The sequence below is a fragment of the Cardiocondyla obscurior genome, linkage group LG01 (genome assembly GCF_019399895.1).
Source record: "Cardiocondyla obscurior isolate alpha-2009 linkage group LG01, Cobs3.1, whole genome shotgun sequence".
In the NCBI taxonomy this organism is placed as follows: Eukaryota; Metazoa; Arthropoda; class Insecta; order Hymenoptera; family Formicidae; genus Cardiocondyla; species Cardiocondyla obscurior.
In genome coordinates, this window is record NC_091864.1 from 12,327,034 (window position 1) to 12,348,745 (window position 21,712).

Here is a 21,712-nt window from a genome sequence, read left to right on the forward strand (position 1 = left end):
ACGTGATCGGATGGGACAACGTGGGAAAATCAAGAAAGAGAACTTTAGACTGCAGAAGGCTTATTCCTTCTGTCTTCGCTTAGGCACGTTCCTAAATCACGTTCATCGACCGCGGGGTAGTTTGACCTGGTTGTGGTCGAAGGTAAATCTCACCCCCTTTCGTTTACTTCTTTAATCTTTGTCTTTTCTTTGATATGCGTTAATTTATAATGCATATATTAATTTATAATACATATATTAAATTAGACTGTTAGATTGAATTATTATTGGCGAACCAGAACGTGTACGTAAATAGCAATGCTTGACTTATATTTTTTTTTTTTTTGTACATTTTGACACTTTTGATAAGTTGGCTCAGTAATTTCAAAATAATTCTTATACAAAGTAAAATTTTTGTTTTATATAAACGTATTTCTGTCATGTCAATTAACATGTTTCAAAATTAATGCTAAAAAAAAATGAAATATTCTAATGACTTTGCTTCTTGGCAGTTACTACGGCGCCAAGCATGGCGAGGAGCAATGACAATGGATGTGGTTCCAAGCACACTGTCCGTGATGCCGCCGTTGTGTCACGTGGTAAGGCAATGTCCCAGCAGCGAGAATCGATTGGCGTCATTAACGGAGGCAGTGTTCAGCAACATAGCGACGAAAGCATCGGTAACAGCAACGGCACCGCCACCGGCATCTCCGCCACCAGCAACGCCAGCAATCACAGTCAAATAGAGGGTATAGCAGATTAGAATTATTCTCTTGGACGTAGATTCGGTGCAGTTCAGGACTAACGTGAGTATTTGAGCATTTGTTTCAATTTTTATTTATTTTATATTTATAATTAAAAAATTTGCCTGCGATTGATTTGCACGGTTTATCCTAATTTTTTAATTAATCTATGATTTGTACGAGAACAAATTTTTTTTTTTTAATGCAAAAATAGTCATATAAAGTGAAATGACAAGATAAATGTAAGTTATGTGTGTAGAAAAATTTTAGAAGTGCCGGTTTGTTATGTTATGTATGTCATGTATTATCGACAAGGATAAATAAAATGGTCCGAGGTAGGCGAGCGTAGGAACAAGAAGTCCAGAGTTTTGAGCGATCCGACGAGACGAACATCGTGACGAAAAATATAAAGAGTCTCATATTAAACGACTTGTGATTTTTTCGCTTGAGAAGAATTTCCTGAACTCACATTCTCACATGTATGAAGCCAAAAAATAGTCAGTTTTTTTAGAAACTTTTTTTTTATATTGAATCGCGGGAATGTTACAGTTATCGAAGAATTCGTTTTTCGTTTCTTTCTTTCTTTACATACTTAAATATCACAATCTTCTGATTGTTTAATGCTATTAATTGCTATTTGTTTTACATTAAGTAACTCTTCAAATTATTCTATTGAAATTATAAAAGAGAGAAGGGAATTTAAAAGTTATAATCATTATCGTTGGCAATTCTAATATGTATAATCAATTCTTAATCAGATATAATTCGATCGGCGAAAGACGCTCGAGAGTAAACTCCACGAAGAATTATTTTGCACACAATCAGATTGATCCTTCAAATGCGGCTAGCAGTCCTAAACGATTAATTAACGTAAACGTCAAATACTTGGCGTAACTATATTGTTACCGCGCGAATTTACTGTAGACTTGTAGAGCAAACGAACGACGAGAGGCGAATGAAGATGATGCGACGAGAGAGGAGGGATACGTGTCGCGTAGTTGTGCAAACAAATTCAACTAATTAATCGGGAAGAGCGTGACTGTTCTGCAATTCGACGCCTACATCCCGAGTTTAGTCTCTCCTCTTCTTCGTTTTCTGTGTTATTCGTTGGAGTGAGAAAGAACGGGGTGCTCTGCTCCTCTGTGAAAACGTTAATTAAGTAGCAAGTTACGTTCTGTCATAGAAGACAAATTATAGATATATATAATTATTGTTTTTCATTTATAATTGTCATAATTTAGTTACATATAGGGAAAAAAATGGAATAAAAATAAACGCGTTTTAATTTACTTATGATAAATGTATTAATTTTTTTTTTACGAGCTTTTAAATGCAAATTAACTGAATTAATGGAAATTTACAAGGAACACCTGGGAAACGAAATTATTACTGTTATCTCACACTTGTATCTCTATTAAGAATTGCATGCGAGCTCAATATTTTGTTGCATAATAATAACAATAGAAAACTACACGATTGTAATATTTACGTAAATAAAAGATGTAGAAAATGTCATACAATATAATGCACCGTCAAAATTATTATATTTAATTAAGTTTAAAATTAAATTGTAAAAAATGTATGAATCAAAATTATGTAACCTATTCATATTTATTAATTTCTATCCATTTAGCCTTAGTGCATATAACGCACTTTTTTTTTAAATATTTCACGGGTAAAAGTCAAATTAAAATGTATAAATTTCTCAATTAATGCAACAAAATTTGAGCTTTTACCACCGTCACTTGTTCGGCATTAAAATTTCGTTGCCGTTTAGTTTGTCGATGTTTTTGTTACAGAAAATAGGGTGAATGCATCACACAGGATGAATTCATGCGGGCTCTACTTCTCCCAACTGCGGGCGATGCTCGTGAGGAATCTTCTACTGAAGAAACGAGACACGCGGAAGACGTTTATGGTACGTTCGATCCAATTTTCACGTAATTAAAAGTTTTCGTTTCAGTAACAATTTTTGCTTGACGTTCTTTGGGCCATAATCAATTATTTTCAGAGTTTAGTTAAAAAAAAAAAAAGAAAGAAAAAACATCTGAACACTCTTAGTTACTCGATATAATTTTCATTTATTGGATAATCCTCTCTCGGGAAAAGGTAATCAAGTAAAAATCACCTGTCTCGAACGTCACACGAGCCCGTCGTAGGCATGTGCCAATATTGGATATTCGCCATACAGCCATCATCAGCAGAAATGTGTTGCCAAAATAATTTTGGAAGGTTTTCTTTCCTCGAAGGTAATAACTGTTTATTGAAATTAATTGGGCTGAAGTAACGAACTTAAAAACCCGATAAAGAAACCCATTAATATTGATTCAGCTTAATTATTTTTTACTTAGACGTAGACATGTGAAAGTCAAATTGTTTGCTACAAAAATTATAGAACGGAAAGCTTTCTAGTTTAGATCGACTAAACGCATCTGTAACAGAATTTGTATAAAAATAGCTGAGATATATAAAGATTTCTATGATATATGAAATTTGTACTTCATCTTTCAAACGCAATTTACGCGTATGGTTATTTTTTATGTTTGCAAACTGTAGGGTGAAAAAGTAATTCTGCTTTAATTTTTTTTTTTTTTTTTTTTTTTTTTATTAAAGGCCGTTTGTTTCAATTTCCTGGCAAATTTACTTGTCAGATAAATATTACTTAAAAAGAAAGATGAAAATAGATATATGACTGCCTGACAAGCAAATTTATCAAAAAATTGAAACACTTAAGCCTAAGTTTGATCGACGACTTGACAAATATAAAACTATTTTAATAATCTAGTGTATAAGTTACAACTTTGATTTAGATTTAAAGCTTCCGTTTTTCGCCAAGAATAGATAGCTCTACATTTATTAGGTGGAACGGTATAATAATTTGATGTAAAAGAAAAGATCAGCGCAGATATTTAAGAGAATGGCGACGATGCGACTGCGTCTTGTCGCAGACTGCGTTCGCCAACTACACCTTGCCAATCGAGCGTTTTTGCTTAATCTCAGTGCCAACTGGGCCAAGGGTTAGCAATAAAGAAGGGAAAACGCTTTTCTGTCTTATTAAATTCTTCGCACTTTCTTATGTTATAATAACTTTATTACATATTACATTTATCGAGTTTTTATATATTTTTTAAATTTTATTTATTTATTTTTTTTTTATTTTTTTGTAGAAAATTTTAAATTGTCTGAAATTAATTTAATTTATAAAGATGTATTAATTGATTAATTTTTAATCTATTTTACATATAATCGGATGGTAATTTTTTTATATAATTATTTTTTGTTATCCACATTTTTTAATAACGTTTTCGACTAGTATATAATCTAGGAAAAACAAGATTACTTTTTGCGAGCGTTCCTTTGCTTATTGTCCTTCGCCTTAAAAATAGCGGGATCAAGAATATTGATAGGCCCATTGTTCCATAACGAAGTAGACATTGATTCAGTGGGCTCAATAGTAGACGGCAGTAAATGGGGCCCGACCAAAAAGTATGCTTGCTCGACCCAAGTGGGCAGAGGTAATCCGACGACGCAACACTGCCACAGTGGTAGACCCAGATGGACCAGCATCATGCGGAAGTACATTGTGAAATGATCAGCCAGATGATACCAGCCGTTACCTCGATGGAGCCAGATACTCGGAGTGTCCTGTTCCTGTTTAGAACGATATGCTAAATATACCCTACCGTTATCAGGCCCCGGAAAGCATTGACCAATTTCGAAGAGTTTACAGTCGCGCGAGTCCCCGGAAAACATGGCATCTTGGGATTCTGCGGCATTCCCCGACGAGTCCTGGGCCGATGGACCCGCCTGGCGGTCCTTGCCAACGTACCTCTTTAGCGACGAAAGACTACCGATCTCCATACGACCTACTGAGAATTCTTCACCTGTATCGACATGAAATATTTAAATTAAAATCAACAAACTAAAGCCGTTAAGTGACGGCGCAGAATTTTCTTTACTGCTACAGAGATAGAGGAAAAGGTCTGCAGGATTTATCTTTACAAGATTATGTAGAATCGTGTGAATATAGGATACTAGTTGATACACTTGGTCAACGTTTTTTATTTTACGGAAAGATTCGTTGGAATATAAGACACAGGATTCAAGTTCATCGAAATCACCTGCTATATCAAGATTCCATTGCAACAGAAAGCCATCGATAGAAGCGTAAAAATTCCGGATGTCTTCTGGAAGTGCGCAGCAATGACGCTGTTCCCAGGTGGTGATAGCACCAGACTCGCACCCGTTTCGTCTCTCAACTCGCACGTTTCTCACGCATGGCGAGTTTTCGAGAATTTTCACCACGCCTAGAGTCAGATTCTCGTAGAAGGAGTCCTCAGTGACGATGTCCACGCAGAACGACATCGTCTCGGAATTTTTACTTTCGGTCTGAAGAAATAATTTAATATTTTAATAATACGTTTTGTTACAATTTGAATTTATTCTTCCTTTTTTTATTTTGTCACTTTTTTTTTTATTCCTTTCTCTACAATATTTCTCTTATGCAATGTCCACTCGTTGTAGATAAAAGATAGGAAATAAGATAATGTAATGACTAAATGAATGATGTATTAAGACACAGATGGAAGCAATTACCATTTGTACGTTCATATCATTTCGCTCGTTTCTGCTCATTTCGTATAAATAAAGAACTAAAAGAATATCATTCACACACGTCCGAATATTACGATGCCCTGTATTCGATCAGCGTTATGTAATCGTTATAACTGGGTTGCGTATTGATTTCTACATTGAAATCGTATAAATTTGTGCACTACGATTGCATTACAATTCGCTCGCAGCAAAATTAAAAAGATTTCTATGAACTTCAGCCGCTCCCGACGTTTTAGCTGACAATTATTGCAAAGAGTATGTGTCAGATCCTTGTTGATTGCCATGACGACAGAGTTTTTAAAGCCGTCAATATCCCCGAACACTGTCCAGACTTACAGTGTTTTGCACTCTGTTTCTTAGGATCTTTATATTGAAAGAGTAAAAAAGAGAGAGAGATGTATATATAGGTACTAATAAATTAGTAATAAAATAATAAGAATAGTATTTATTAATAATAATAATTATTGTCTGTCTTTTTAGAAAGAAAACTGTTTTTCAATGTGCTTAATTTTTCTTGCAAGAATAATATTCAATTATTATTATAGAGATAATATATACGCAATAATTCTGTGCTTATCTGTCTGAAACCAGAACCATTTGATTGCCCACAGGAGGTCGTTCTACCCCTGTACATCCTTGGTGCTCTGATCGTGGTGAAAGTCATGATACCCAACCCAAACTTTCCCGCAATATCAACGCAGAGGCACGAAGGAGATATATTCAAATTGTTCAATGGCTACAAAAACAATACAATCGCCGTGGTACCCAATTCTACGGAAACCCTCGTGAGTATTTCTTTCTGAAAATCGCTTGTTTAACGCGCCAAATTAATAAACGGATCGCAAATATTTTCAATTGCTTTTATTAATTTATTTTGAAATATTTTATCTCGAAATAATTTTAAAATAATTAAAAGTCATATTTCTTTTCACGCCATACTTCTTTTACTTGTCGTATATTATTTCATTTTGATGTAATTATTTTAAGAGATAGTTTCTTCGGCGGATATTACGAGCTTTTGCAGAATATAAAATTAATGATGTATTTTCTAGAGCTTCTTAAACTCCATGAATAGCCTCTGGCGTTCTATGTGGGATTATCCCGATAAGCTTCCCTTAAACTTCATGGTGTTCGACACGAAGGATGATCTGCAGGCTGCGTACTGGAGAGATCCTTATAGCGTACCCCTAGCAGTTATCTTCGAAGACCCTCAGCCGATATCACAACGTCTTATGTAAGATAATTTTTATATTGTCTTAACCCTTCATAAAATTAATTAAATTTAATATAAGAAAGCATGCAATTTTACTCAAAGGAAAAAATGCATAAAGAAATTTATTCTAAGAAATATTTTCATTTGTTACATAATAATATTTAATAAAATTTATTTTTTATTATTTATAATTCATTACTGTTAATATATTTTTTTAATCCAAGAAAAGCTTAGCTTAGTTACTATTTATCTTATTACATACATATATATGTGCCTTTTCTTTTATCTAGATATGAAATTCGAACGAATCCTTCGTATTCCTTGCCACCATCACCAACTGAATTATATTCTGCCCCGATTTGCTGTCGAAAAAATAAAACTGGTCACTGGATGGGTGATCTTTTATCGATAAAAACCGGGGAATCTTGCCCCGTCAACAATTACTTGCATTCCGGCTTCTTGGCCCTACAAATGATAATGGACATTACAAAGATAAGAGTAAGTCCTTTCTTTCAGAACTCGGTAACTGCTTATCGATCTTTTTTTTGGGGGAGGGAGGGGGCAGCGCGTCTTTTATTTAATAAGAACATAAGTCTAATTGGACAACTAAATACAGGGATTGAACCTGATGTTACTTTTTACAGTTGGATGTGGGAAATTCCGACGTGACAGTACCGGATATTAAACTCATAATGTTTCCTAAGGATCCTTATACCGCTGGTAAGCAGTCGTAAAAAAAATTTTTAATCTTATTTCTGCGATATATTTTGCGTAAAATGTGCTAAAGATTATGCTATTTTTTTCTTTAGACTGGATGTTAGCCTTCAGAGTTGTTATTCCGCTTTACATGGTCTTGGCGCTCTCGCAATTCGTCACGTATCTTCTGATCTTAATAGTCGGCGAGAAGGAAAATAAGATTAAAGAGGGAATGAAGATGATGGGCTTGAACGATTCTGTATTTTGGTAAAATTGCGATAAAAATTTTATAAAAAAGAAGCATATAAGTAAACTGTTTTTTTTTTTTTAATATAAAACTCAAAAAGAGCAAATTTGTATAAAATAATATTTAAAAATACTTTTTTTCTATGTGCAGTGGTTACATATTTTTTTCTTACTTCCGTAGGTTGTCTTGGTTCATCATCTACAGCATCTTTGTCTTTCTACTCTCCGCCGTTGGAGTGGTGTTGCTCTTTACGCTGCAAATGTTTCAACATACGCATTTCTTACCGATATTTCTTTTAGTTGTTTTATACAGTTTCTCCGTAATTATGTTTGCCTTCATGATCACGCCATTTTTCGACAAATCGCGCGTAAGTAATTTTTTATAGACATCTCTTTCGTTTATTTTATTTAAAATTTTTTCCATCTAAAAGATTTAATTTTTTTATTTTGTAAATTATATTGTAAATTATTTTTCTATTATTTCTTTTGCTAAGAAAGTTATTTAATGTGAGATATAAAAATATTTTATTTGTTTCAGACGGCTGGTGTCTTGGGAAACTTTGCTATCACGATATTAAGCTTGATGTACTTTATTCAAGTATTTGTAAGCGATTCCAGTTCAATAACATATTGGTTTGTTTCGTTGATTAGCCCAACCGCTGTCGCCTTAGCAATGGACAAAGTAAGTTTTAAAGTACTTTGTGACATGTTTAATTTTTAAGTGGGAAACTATATATGTTTTTAAAATAAATTTAACAAGTAGAGAAATGTACAAGTGTTTTTATAAATAACAATGTGGATTTCTGATATAAATTGTGTATTTTAAAAAGCTTGGCGATGTGTTGTTTAGGCTTTAGTATTGGATCTGCAAGGTGAAGGAGTGAACTTTGATAATCTCTGGTCTGGACCAGGAATACCTTTCGGAGGCAGTCTTATTATGATGACTCTAGACATCTTTCTGTATGGCTATCTGGCTTATTATCTCGATTCTGTAATACCAAGTAAGTTTTTTTTTATGCTTCAGCATGTTTTATTCGAAAATAAATGTGCTAAGTACAAGAGTACATTCAAATAACTCTTGCAACAATTATTTGCGCGTTTCTGGAACTTGTAAAGAATAATTCTCTAGGTGAACATGGAGTCAAAAGACCACCTTGGTTTTGCTTTCTACCCGGATTTTGGTGTAAAAAGAAGGTACAAAGGGTAAGTTTTTAAAATTAATAAAGTGTAACAAAAAATTAAATTAATCTTTTTTTTCTTAAATTATTACATACATATGCATATAAAAACTTTTATTAAGAATTATTTTTTATTATTTTATTAACACGTAAACTGTGTAAAATATTAAAATGATAGAAAAGGCAAGATTTTTTAAAATATCTGAAAGGTTTTATTGTTAATCAAGTTACTCCTTTCGTCTTTTAAAGTCACATTAGTTGTTAAGGAATTGTGAGAATATCATAAATTGTTGTTTTTATAAAATTATTTACAGGTACCGTCATCGAACGGCGAGTCAAACTCTTTCATTCCTGGCGAAGAGGCGAATCGCGATGTGGAGCCGGTAGTGCGTGAAATGAAGGGCCGCGAAGCGATCAGGATAGCCGATCTCTACAAATCGTTCCACAAGTGCAGACATCCCGAGATCAAGGCGGTGAATGGTATTAATTTAACAATCTATGAGGGTCAAATCACCGCCATTTTGGGTCACAACGGTGCCGGTAAAACAACCCTCTTCAACATCCTCACCGGCCTGACCGCGCCCACTTCCGGCACCGCCCTTATCTTTGGCTATGACGTGCGAGATTCCAATGACATGCGGGCGATACGTAGCATGACCGGAGTTTGTCCGCAACACGATATTCTCTTTGATCTGCTGACACCGCGCGAGCATCTCGAGTTCTTTGCCGCGGTGCGTGGCATACCACGCTCAATGATACGAAATGAGGTGTGTAGATGATAAAAGCATTTACATTATTTTATATTCTATTACGTATTGTTTTATGTAATTGTGTGTTAAATTAATGAAAATCAACGTTTTTAGAGAGAATAAAGATTACATGTTTGATTCTTAGGTAAAGAAAACCCTGAAAGACATCGATCTAGTTGAAAAGGCGGATACCTTCGCGCGATATTTAAGTGGTGGGCAAAAGAGGAAACTATCTGTGGGAATTGCTATTATTGGCGATCCTAAAATCATTATTCTTGACGAACCCACCGCTGGAGTAGACCCTTACTCAAGAAGACAATTGTGGTCTCTTCTGCAATCAAGGAGACATGGAAAAGTCATTTTATTGACTACTCACTTCATGGACGAGGCAGACATACTCGCTGACAGGAAAGCAGTGATCAGCAAGGGAAAGCTTAGGTGTTGCGGCAGCTCTTTATTTTTAAAGAACAAGTTCGGCATTGGATACCATTTAACGTAAGACTGTTACTAGTATTTATTTTTATATTACATTAAAAATTCAAGTTGTAAAATTAAAATTTTATTCTTAATTAAAAAAAATTTTACACAGAACTATGTTCTTATTTTTTATATTAAACAATTTAATGTTATAAAGTATATATTGAGATTCGATAATCAACGAATTTTTTTTTACGTAAGAGAGTTTCATTGTCAGTAGTACGCTACGCCCATACTTAGCGCAAAGGATTATCTCGCGATATAATTTTAAGAATACAATAATCTTAAACACTTAATAAAGAATTTATTTTGCAATTATAGATTAGTTCTGGAAGGCAATGCCAGAGAACACGCTATCAGCCGATTAGTAATGTCACACGTAAGCAAAGCCGAAAAGGCGAGACGCCATGGTCGGGAATTAAGCTTTATTCTACCTCACAACTCTGTGGAGAATTTCGCGCCTCTTTTCTCGGCCATCGAGCACGAGATCAAGACTCGCTCGAGCAGACTTGGCATTAGCAGCTATGGTGTATCAATGACCACCTTGGAAGAAGTATTTTTACATCTCGAAAAAGACGAGGAAACTGAGTGCACAATGGATAATCTGTCGAAGAAGATGGTGCGCAATCGTGCACTCAGTCGATCGCTTTCGTTGCAATCCAAGAGCACATCGTACCAAAGCTTGCAGAATGAGGGCATAACCGTACAAAATGATGGCCAGGGGAAAGGTGAGTGAATTATTTTCTCTTATGTTTTATTGCTAAAACTTTTACAAAAAAAAAAATAAAAAAAATACAATTTACTTTTTGCTAAAATAATAAACGCATATTTTTAATAATATTATGAAATCATTATTTAGCAAACGATTTACCAGACGGCGTCCATAATGACCGAAACCCACCTGTGCTTGGTCTTGGCCTAGATCCCATCAAGATTCGGCCTAACTTCCTTCAAACTCTTTATGCTATGCTACGCATAAGAGTACTCAGACTTTTTAGGAACATCCAACTGTTGTATTTCACGATTATTATGCCGCTTGCTTTGATAGCGCTTGGTCTCTACGTAAACAGCATCCGGACGGTTGATGTCAAGATGGAGTCGCTAAAGCTTAATAGTCGTAAGTAATTGCAACTGTACTCATATATTCTGAGAATTTATATTTTCAGAACTAAAAAAACTTGTTACTGTTTTTTTTTTTTACTTAATTATTATTTTTTAAGAGAATTAAATCAACTATAAAATGAGTTTTTTTTAGATACATACAACGAAACCGACATTCTCTATGTGAATAATACCGACCATGACATTACCAAATTGATAGACAACATAGCTCAAGATGTGAAGAACGTCGAAGAATACGATGGCAATTTTGCGAACTTAATGAGTTTAGCACCGCATATAGCCGCGTTCAACATTAATGATTATAATTATGATGTGCCACGACTCAGTCTAACCGTCACATACAACGATACGATGCAACATTCCCTTCCGATATTGCTAAATATTCTTTCAAACGCTTATTATAGGTGAGTTTGTCGTAAAAAAAATGAATAAGAAATGTTTAACGATTTTAAAGTATAATACTTAAAATACAATATTTTAAATACAATGTTTTTTAATTAAAAATAAAAAAAATGTTTATCTATTTTAGAATGTTTTAAAAAATATATAATTGCTACAGTTTAAAAAATAAAAAAATTTTATTTAGATTAATTTCGGGAAAGGACGAAGCCACACTGATCGAAGTACACACGCACCCTTTTCAACAAACGTCGCAACCCCAACAATTTAATGTTGGCGCGGCCAGCTGCGCTATACTTCTCGGCATGGTTTTCATACTATTGCCAATCACTTTAGCAGTGGACATGGTTTACGATCGCGAAGTAAGTTCTGTTTTTAAATGTTAGTTATGGAATTCTGTATACAATATGAATATTTTTCAGATCAAAGCGAAGAATCAGCTTCGCGTGAATGGCCTGTCGTTCTCCATGTACTTTCTTAGCTACTTCATTGTACTACTCGGCCTGATGAGTTTTATTTGCCTGGGCATACTCGGCATTATATTCCTCTTCGATGTGCCTTCGCTACGAGGAATACCGGCCATCGTTACTCTTGGCATTCTCATCATGCTTTACTGCCCATCATCTATCCTTTTCTCCACTTGTCTCAGTTACATCTTTGACAAATTGGACTCCGCGCAAAGCATGTTGCCAAACATCGCGACCTTCTTTGGGTTACTACCGTTCATATTGGTCATGATCCTCGATATGAAAGGACTCGGTAAATGCTAATCGATATATTAAGATCATCTTTCTTATTATTTTCTTTTGATAGAACTGCGAAACGTGCCTTTTTCGCAAACTTTTGATTGTGAAATTTAATTTATAATATCACGGAATAAAATTATGTTTTAAAAATATTATTTCTTATTCGGAGATAATTAGATTAATTAAATTTTGTCAATAAATATCAATACGTTTTTTTTATGTATTAAAAATTTTAATATTACAAGCTTTATATTTGTTTATCTTCAAACAAATCTATCAAGATTGATAACACGAAAATTGCAAAATTATGTGATTTGTTGCTCAAGGTGGAACAGCTTCGTTCGCGTTGCACGTGGCCTTTTCTCTACTGAACAGCATGTACGTGCCGTATGCAGCAGTGTACTACGTGGACCGCGTTCATTTGATGTGCTCTATCAACGCCGCTTGTCACTATCTCGCTATGTCTGATTATCTCACCATGGAGATCATAATATTGGCTTTTGGTGCGTTGCTGCAATGCCCAGTTTGGTTCTTCATTTTACTCCTGCTGGACATCAACAAGAGCGGCGGCAATGTCAGCGATATTTTTAAACGTTCCTTCCTGGTTAGCGTAAATTTAATATTATTTTATTTACATAATTATTTATTTTTTTATAAATGTAAATTTTTTTGTATAATTTAAGATATATTTTATGTTGTTCGTAATCAATCTCAAAGCTATACAAAACTAAAAAAATATCTATAAAATATATTTTTCTATTTGTGTAGCGTGATGGCGACTCCAATCGCGAAGAAATTATGGAAAACTCCGATATCGGTGAACACGAAGATGTGGACGTAAAAAATGAGCGACAAAAGGTTTTCAATTTTGTCGTTTCGTCAGGTCTCAATCAAGAGCCACCGCTAGTATTGCTTCAAGTAAGCTACCCCAAATTAAACCATTTATTATAATATAAATAAATAATAGAAAATTGTCAAGTGTGCCGTTACATTTTTAATTATTTTATAAATTTAATAATTATATTAAAATAATAATTTTAATATGAGATTTTATCAGATTAGAATTATATTAATTTATCATGTTTAATTATAGAATCTGAGAAAGGAGTATCAACAAAAGGAATCTGGATCATCCTGCTGCCCGAAACGCGAAGACGAACGGAATATTGCTGTGCGAAATCTCTCATTGGCGGTGGAACCCGGTGAGGTGTTAGGCCTACTCGGCCACAACGGTGCCGGCAAAACTACAACGATGAAAATTATCATCGCGGAGGAGGCACCGACGAAAGGCAAGGTGCAGATCAACGGTCTCAACATTAATACCCACATGACTGAGGCTTTTCGACAAATGGGCTATTGTCCCCAACACGACGCTCAATGGAAAAATATCACTGTAAGAGAGCATTTGGAATGCTATGCTGCGATTCGTGGGGTTCCATGGAGTGAAGTCGATAGGTGCGATTTTTCAACATATATATTTAATCTGTCTAATAAAATATATAATTAATTTTGTAGAAATTTAATAAAAAATTAATTATAAATTATATTTGATAATTATAAACTATACTTATCTATTATTAATAAACAGTTAAATTCTTACAAATATGAAAAAAAACTACTGTTTGGTTTTAAAACTATGATGAAAATTATTAATTAGTTTTAAAATATTTAAATTGTCTATTATTTGTTGTAGAATCGTGGACCTGTATTTGGCCGGTCTGCAGATTCACGAGCACGCTGATAAGCAAAGTCAAGAATGTTCTGGCGGAACTAAAAGAAAACTTAGCTTCGCAATGGCAATGGTCGGTGGACCTAAAGTCATTCTTATGGACGAACCGAGCACGGGCATGGATCCTAGGTCGAAGAGATTCTTATGGGATACAATTCTCGCTAGTTTTCAGGTGAGAATAGAATATGCGCAAAATATAATAATAAAATAACGTGTTAATTATCAAATTGTAATATACATTTTAAGATTAAATATTTTTAAATTAATATTATAATATATATTATAAGATTATAACTTTTTTCTTCGACTATAAATTAAAGAGTTTTTCTAAAATCTTTTTAATTAATAGGGCGGCAGGGGAGTTATATTGACTACCCACTCAATGGAAGAAGCTGATGCATTGTGCTCAAGAGTCGGCATAATGGTAAAAGGCGAACTGAGATGTATCGGTTCGACTCAGCATTTAAAAAACCTCTACGGTGCTGGATACACCTTGGAGATGAAACTGTTGGGTGGCGATTGCACACCGACAACACCTTCCGGCGACAGAATCGCCGGCTTGAAAGAATTCGTCGCCGGTCTTTTCTCCGACGCCACTCTGGAGGAAAGCTTTGCTGATCGGCTAGTTTTTGCCGTGCCCCAGCACGCAGTGACATCGCTAGCTGAGTGCTTCACACAATTAGAAAAAGGTGAGGAAATGGCTCAAAAATTTACAACAAAACAAAAGTTTGAAGCATATAATAATTAGGATTAATTTAAAATTAAACAAATTTTTTTTTTAAGAAAGTTTATATAACATTGGACATTTTTATTTATAGCTAAACTCGAACTGGACATAGAAGAGTACAGCTTTAGTCAAACTACCCTGGAACAAGTATTTCTCAAGTTTTCGCACTAGGATACTTCACCGGAACGACGATGTGTCATCGTCACGTGATAAATTCGTGAGTGCGTGCGGGAGATTTATTTATCAGCAAAAAAAAGTACTCAAATATGATAAATATTTTTAATCGCTTGGTCTTCGGAATTTGTGAAATAATTTCTAGTATTCTCACTAAGGAATTATGTGATTGCGCCAATGACAATGTGATAAAATGTATCATTTTATTCCATGGCGATGCAGATAACGAAACAGCGAACTAAACAATTCTGTAACGATTTTAGTGTTGTATTACAAAGGAATAGCAAAGAGACACATCATTTTGTGCCTTCAAATCCTTGGAGGGACAATGAGAAAATCGGGTATCGATCGGGTAGAACGACGAAGAGGAGTTTGAGTGAATAGTCTTAGCTTTATTTCGAAGTGTTGCATCGAGGTGACAAGTTATTCAGAAGAAAACTTGATAAGAAAATGAAGAAGAGATGTGATAAGAAAAAAAAAAAAAAAAAAACAATTATCTAACAGTTGTAGCGTTTAAAATGATGAGACGAAAGAATATTTAACTGTACCAAAATAAAACAATTAGGAAGTTATAGAACTTAATAAAGAGAGAGAAGCGATTAGATATGAATGTGTTTAAAACGAAGGAGGCTAAATTAAGTTCTATAAATAGACTATTAAACCGAGAAAAAAGAAGTCGTAAAGCGATAAAGAAGTAGCCAACCACTCGTTTCACCGTTGTACGTTCAGCAGCAGTATTAAGATAGAAAACTAGGAATGACGAACAGAACGGCGAGCAAATAAATAGCTGTTGAAGCCTAGAATTGAAGGAGTGTTAAAGTAACTAGTTGCTTTGTAGCTCCGAACTGGCAGAACGACGAGAAAAGACGAGGGAACTTTGAAGAAACACGAGTTAGCTCTTAATTCTAGTAATTTCAAAGAATCATCAAGTCGCAAACTGTCTCGCAACTTTAACCAAAAAGAAACGTCGATGAGTTAGTATAGCAAAATAAAACTGTGAAAAGACATTAAAACTTTTTAATTCTGAAGTTAAAGAAGAAAAAAAATACAACAGTTAACAAAACTCGTTTCGTTGCTGCAAAGTTAGGAATCGAGAAACAACGGGGAGACAGTCCACTAGGTTTAGAATGAAAGTGTTTCAAAGAGTGCTGAGATAAATCAGATTAAGCTAAATAAATGAAAAAACGATTGGGACGCAAAGTTGACTTTTCGGATGGTGCTTGAAGAAAGCGTCGCCTTCGAGTTATCGGAGGAACGGCCATCGACGGAACAGTGAAACAGTTAGGAACAAATCTAATAATAGTGTCTTTCTTTTAGGAGAACGTCGAGGTGACAGGGTGAACGAAGGAGAGATGTTGATGACGGTGTTACTGCTGGTGATTGAGCGCAATCACTCTTCGCGAAGAAAAGACTCTCTCTACAAAAGTTTTGTGTATTTATTCTATAAATAGTATCGCAAGGGTACGTGTTATAAAATTTTGTCGCGATTTGGGCACGAGCTTTTCTCTAAACGGTGAAGCGTCGTTGCTTCCAAAGTTGGGCTTCACGCTCGACTTTCCCCACGAGATTCTTATCTAATTCTGTCTCTTTCGTCGGCAGCATTTCATTCATAATGACGATTCGAGAGATGGGTTCTCCGATATCGGAAATCTAAGGATCCTGAGAGTGAATGTCGAGCGTGAGCACAGCGATGTACGAAGGGCGAGCATCCTCACGATGTACAGCCGAGATTACGTACTGATAATTCACTTCGTATTTGAAAATTTACCGATAATAGGATCTTGTACCGATATTGCACTGGAATTGGAGCGCACGTCCCAGCGCAACGTTGTCTTCGGGCATGAAGGCTCGTTCACGACAAGCTGCAAATCGATAGACCGGCTCGAAAAGATAACGAGATTAACGAGATATCAGTTTCTCGACTGGCCACGTCGTTACTTGAAAAGCCTTCGCATATGGTAATCACACATATAAGCCAGTAAATTGCGCTGTTAATCTTTTACTTACTGTAGTATTATTTTAGATGTAACTTCGCGCGATTATTGATTGCGGAAAATAGGTAAAAGAAGTTTGATAGAAATACCTTTGAGGTTTATTAAAACTCAAAAATTTTTCTAAGTAAATAATTTTTAACTTTCTTCCTCTTTCTGTATATAGATTTTTTTTCTAATAGAATTAAGTAATTTAATTTTTTTAAATAAAAATAAGGTGTACGCACATTCAGTATACTTCTATTAAACATATTACATTTTTGATAAATATATCGCTAGATTTTATATAAAAAAAAAAAATTTATTTAAGAAAAAGAAACTTATTTTTTTATAACTTGCAAGAAACGCAGTATATAATGCTGGGACGTTGATAATAAAAATTTAACGTAAGTCAATCAGAATTCAATTCACTTTCTTGATCTTCAGTATCGTTCAAACATAGAAGAACTTAAATGACAAATCAATGTCTTCTCATCTATCTATTTTCTGCATTCAATTATTATGGGAGAATTATAAGTATTTTATAAGTATTATAAACAAGATTATATAAGTATTTTCTAGATGAAATTGTAAATAGATAGACACTTTTCGAGTTGCAGGATTGAAGATAGATTCGGGATGATAATTTTCGAATTTATTCACTTTTTGAGCCGAGCTATTGAAGTGGCGCCAACACGAGTTCTAATCTGGGCTGGATGTGCATCGAGTTACGAGAAGTGTTCGAGAAATAGCTTTCATCGTGAAGTATAATCGCGCAAACCTACTGATCACTTCATACTTTTTCGGTTAGGAAGCTGTTTAGGCAGATTTCTCAATTTCAAGTACGACGCGACGTCATTAAATTAAAATTAACGTTTAAAACTTGTGCTTGTTATAATTTTCCAACAAATCATAAAAATTCTACGCGAAGGGCATTAAAAAAAAAAAGAACGAGGCGGAAAGGAACAAAACGTCAGTCACTCGACGATTTGCAAATTAAAATGCATTTAGAAAGTAAAAGGATTTAATTAGGAGAGACGGTGCGGCTGGCCCATTTTTTCAGCGGATGTTGCGAGCATATTCCGTCGCGATTCGCAAAATCGGTTTATTCTCTTTTGATAAACGAGGGGATTAACGTGCCTTGAGTTCACACGTACATGTATATACTTGAAGAAGCCGAAAATTGTCATTGTCGGCCGCTCGCGAGGAAGCGAAGCGCAATTGTTCCTGGAGAGCTACGAGGTGCCGTAGCGATCTCTTCCACTCTGTTAATTTTCTCTTCCGGGCGCGAACGTTTTCCGAAGCTCGCGTCAACATTTATTGTATTTCTCGAACACCTCTCGCATTTTCTACACACGTAGTTAAGAATATTATACGGAAAGGGGCCGTGAAAGAAGAAACGCGGCTTTGAAGTTTCGAATGCGGCAGCTGGACCGTTTATCTTGGGTGATAACAACCGGACACTCTTTACCGTTAAACATCGACCGAACAATACAGCGAACGTTTGCAAGGGAGAAACAGTCGCGGCTAAAGATACCGTTAATATCGTAAGTTTAACTCTTTGCACACGGCGATCCCGTTTTACACGCCATCGTCCTTCCCCGATCGCAAGACCTTGTAAAGAAAAAAAAGGAAAAAAAAAAAAAACCCAATTTGAATAAAATTTAGTTAAGAAAAAAATAAGTAACTTTCTTCTCTTCTGTAACTAAACGTTTCTGTAATTGAACGTTTCGTAAAAGTAATTATACGACAATTATATATAATTTTATTCTACGTACATGTAATATTTGTCTAAAAGTCTCGCGATGCGTTTTTTCAATTCTCGTCTTGTATCATCATTTGAGTGTAAAGAGTTAACAATAAGTCGGCTTCTGTTGAGAATAATTTCACATACTTTAATCAATGTAAGGGCGGGAGGACTGATCAACATTAAGCAATATATACGAGAAATTGAAATAGGAATTTGTAATTGAAGGTACGAATGGTAAAGGGCGTCAATTAAACGCGATCAATCCTTCGATCAGAGAATTAAGATATATTAGTCCCTTCCATAATTATTTGTCAAGTGTACCCGAAATTGATTTATATATCTTTTACAAATATATGTTGTACAGACTATCCCAAGTTCACTGTTTTTTTCTTAACGTTTAATAATGTAATCTTCTAAAATTTAAACTTTAATTTAATTCGCCTTCAAGTGAAAGATTTAATAAAACAATTATCACTTTCTGTTTTCTTTTTTTTTATACTTTATTAAAGAATAACAAGAAAAATTAGATTGAAAGAAACTGATCTTTTGTATATTGCATTTAAGAGCTTTTTATAAATAAAAACAAAAAAAAGAAGAAAAAAAAGAGATGCGCAGTGAATTTGGAACAGCTTGTATATAATGTTACCAATAATTGTCCTAGCATAAAGTAAACTTTTTCAACCTGGAAGGGAAGCATTCCCATGACACTTGTACATAGACTCTCTTGGTCTTATGAAAAAGAAAAGAAAAAGGAAAAAAAAAAGTAATATGCTTTTTATACAGATATCATTCACAGGGATTTTAGAATTTCGCTTTTATTGATTAATTTACCGACGGGTCCGAGATGATAAATATTCTTATCATCCAGTTTTTCAAGTAACATAGTCGAACTGAATAAACTTATCTAACATCAAACTCAAGTGATTGACTTGTCTCTCTCTCTCTGTCATAAAATAATAAATGTATATATGATTAGATAATTATTGTAAAATTTGTAATATTTTGATGATTTTTTATTATTATTATTATTATAATATTACCTTTTAGAGGTGAACAAACACTCATGATTGCGACGTAGGAATTATTTTTTAATTGATCAATTGAATTGATGGTTTTTAATTAATATAATATTTTAAATGTTTTTTTCTTTTAATAGTTTTTATTTTTTTTTAGTTTTTGCAGATAAAAATTGAGTTCTCATTGCATATCAATGAACAGTTTATAACTGACGTTCATAATCCGTTCTAATTTGAAAAATACATGTGATTCTGTGATTAGTTTATAAACATTTTTAAGACTGTAATTAAGAGAATATAAAATATAAAAAAACGGACTATGAATACTGATCTATGTAAATCCTCGTGATCGTTGTTTTATATCAGATTCTTAAATGTATATCAACTTGTTGTCGTAATAGCTTTAAAGCTATTATCATTATTATCATTATATTATTTATTATTGTGAAAATTATTGCAATTATTTTAATCCCACAAATTAAGTCATTGTTTATCGCATGAACGTATCTGTTATCTTTCCTTTTAATATACGTGTAAAATGTATACGATAACAGAATTTATGAGAATTCTTGTTGCACTGTTATTTTCAATTTTTTAATCAACGTTTTCCCGCAAAAACCGCGAGCACTAGATATACGTATTTCTATTTCTAGCTATATCTCGATGAAGTTTTACTCAATATATGCATATACTAAACGTTGGACAGTTATCTGTCCATAGTATTTCTCGAAGGGCAGTTGTGTCTTCGTATCAAATCCGATGGCGACTTTTCGTAAAAGGTAACTTTATATAAGTATATTTAAAAAGAAAGGGGGAAAAAAGACGTAATTTAGATCGAATTAAGCTCTTCTCGTTGACACTTTCAAGCTTATGTAGACCTGTTTCTTAGGATTTTCAAGGAATTTCGTAAGATAGAATAAAATCTGAAAGAATTTCGTACGACAATTTTATTTGAGCTGAATTATTTCACTCCGCATCCTATTTCCATATGTTTTATATCCCGATAAGAAATCCGAGAAATTATATAATATTTAGGCGAAAGGGCATTACTTAAAACGTGATTTATTTTATATTTATTAGAACAAACCAAGCGCACGTTTCGCGTGAGCTATTTTTCGTAATTGAGTCGACGTGTTATCGGTTCAAGAGACCCGATTATAAACTACAAAAAAAAAAAAATTATGCGACTTACCAATCTGCATGAACTTCAGCGGAGCTGTAGAGTTCTGCCGGGGACTGTAACATAAATAGAAAAATATTAATGTAAACATGTAAATCAGTTAATATAATTATTTAAAAAAAAAAGTTTTTATTTGATAAAGATTTTTTTTTTAATTTATGCTTACCTAAGAGTTGCTCCGCTGGTGCAGGATACCCTTCCTGAGCCTCCTCCTTCTCTCAGGATGTCTGCGGGATATCAGGTTGGTCCTTCTCCAATGATAGAGTATTCTATATCTGAAACAAAAAAATTGAAGTTAATATTTTATTCTGTTCAATGTATTATTTAGCGCGTATTGTTTTAATCTTACCGCGTGCGTATTTTGGTGTCGAGTGACCGGACGCAAATTCTAGCGCTAGCACAGCTAGCGCGCACTGTCCCCCGTACTCCCCGCGCTCGCCACGCTTACAGCTGTTAACTCCTGGACCTACGCAATGCGAAACGAGCCGGCTGACTGCCGCTAGCGAGCACTTATCCCCTTTCCCCGTGCTTCTTGGGGTTGCTCCGCCGATATAGGATAAGTGGGACGTGTCGAAACATTCTTCCGCGCACTGAACACTCGCGAGATAGTCCACAATACTCCTGTTAAATTCTCGATCTCGACACAAGAAACTGGCGTTAGTACTACGACGAAAAGCGAGGTCCAAGATCACGCAGGTGCCTTGACATCTTCGTTTTGAACTCTCCACGTGACCGGCGTGTTCTCTAGTACGCAATGGTATGAGTTACGTCGGCCGTTGCGAGCTCGCGATCAGGCGATCAATGGAGCGTTGTGTCGGGTCGGCGCGCTAGGATCTTCTATCACTCCAAACGAGAGAACCAGTGTCGAAGCGGCAACAATAAAATCGATTATCAGGCGTCACACCAAGTTTTTACAGATAAAATTTGTATTATTAAATTTATAATTTAAAGGTAAAATAAATTTCGTTGAAATTAAATAAATTCGTTTAATTAAATCTGAGTTA

General features: G+C 34.5%; 2 protein-coding genes across 4 annotated transcripts; one reads left to right on the forward strand and one right to left on the reverse strand.

Moving 5' to 3' along the window:
* Window positions 1–19,432, forward strand: LOC139102812 (cholesterol transporter ABCA5). Of its 2 annotated transcripts, XM_070656958.1 has the most exons (25): window positions 1–142; window positions 492–728; window positions 2,522–2,640; window positions 5,948–6,121; window positions 6,389–6,570; window positions 6,840–7,047; window positions 7,194–7,269; window positions 7,359–7,512; window positions 7,673–7,859; window positions 8,030–8,173; window positions 8,342–8,492; window positions 8,621–8,694; window positions 8,984–9,436; window positions 9,564–9,913; window positions 10,217–10,623; window positions 10,755–11,012; window positions 11,151–11,421; window positions 11,604–11,778; window positions 11,839–12,175; window positions 12,489–12,766; window positions 12,931–13,080; window positions 13,256–13,617; window positions 13,856–14,063; window positions 14,241–14,580; window positions 14,710–19,432. In XM_070656958.1, the coding sequence occupies exons 2-25, from the start codon at window positions 509–511 to the stop codon at window positions 14,787–14,789; spliced, it is 5,358 nt and encodes a 1,785-aa protein (XP_070513059.1). In that variant the 5' UTR covers window positions 1–142; window positions 492–508; the 3' UTR covers window positions 14,790–19,432. The 2 variants fall into 2 exon arrangements, with proteins under 2 accessions (XP_070513059.1, XP_070513066.1); XM_070656965.1 differs by lacking the exon at window positions 1–142 and having other exon boundaries at window positions 643–785.
* LOC139102905 (tubulin polyglutamylase complex subunit 2) lies at window positions 3,716–21,710 on the reverse strand. 2 transcript variants are annotated; one of them, XM_070657104.1, is made up of 4 exons: window positions 20,875–21,710; window positions 20,721–20,764; window positions 4,844–5,111; window positions 3,716–4,606 (listed from the first exon to the last, which is right to left on the reverse strand). In XM_070657104.1, the coding sequence occupies exons 3-4, from the start codon at window positions 5,085–5,087 to the stop codon at window positions 4,059–4,061; spliced, it is 792 nt and encodes a 263-aa protein (XP_070513205.1). In that variant the 5' UTR covers window positions 5,088–5,111; window positions 20,721–20,764; window positions 20,875–21,710; the 3' UTR covers window positions 3,716–4,058. The 2 variants fall into 2 exon arrangements, with proteins under 2 accessions (XP_070513205.1, XP_070513213.1); XM_070657112.1 differs by lacking the exons at window positions 20,721–20,764; window positions 20,875–21,710 and having other exon boundaries at window positions 4,844–5,937.
* Window positions 21,711–21,712: the final 2 nt, after the last annotated feature.

Bases quoted from the DNA above. Each gene is read 5' to 3' on its own strand.
- LOC139102812 (XM_070656958.1), top strand. From the start codon at position 509: ATGGCGAGGAGCAATGACAATGGATGTGGTTCCAAGCACACTGTCCGT. The intron at 10,624-10,754 runs GTGAGTGAATTA...ATCATTATTTAG, and splicing joins AAATGATGGCCAGGGGAAAG to CAAACGATTTACCAGACGGC. The intron at 11,779-11,838 runs GTAAGTTCTGTT...AATATTTTTCAG, and splicing joins ACATGGTTTACGATCGCGAA to ATCAAAGCGAAGAATCAGCT.
- LOC139102905 (XM_070657104.1), bottom strand. From the start codon at position 5,087: ATGTCGTTCTGCGTGGACATCGTCACTGAGGACTCCTTCTACGAGAAT. The intron at 4,607-4,843 runs GTGATTTCGATG...ATGTCGATACAG, and splicing joins ATGGAATCTTGATATAGCAG to GTGAAGAATTCTCAGTAGGT.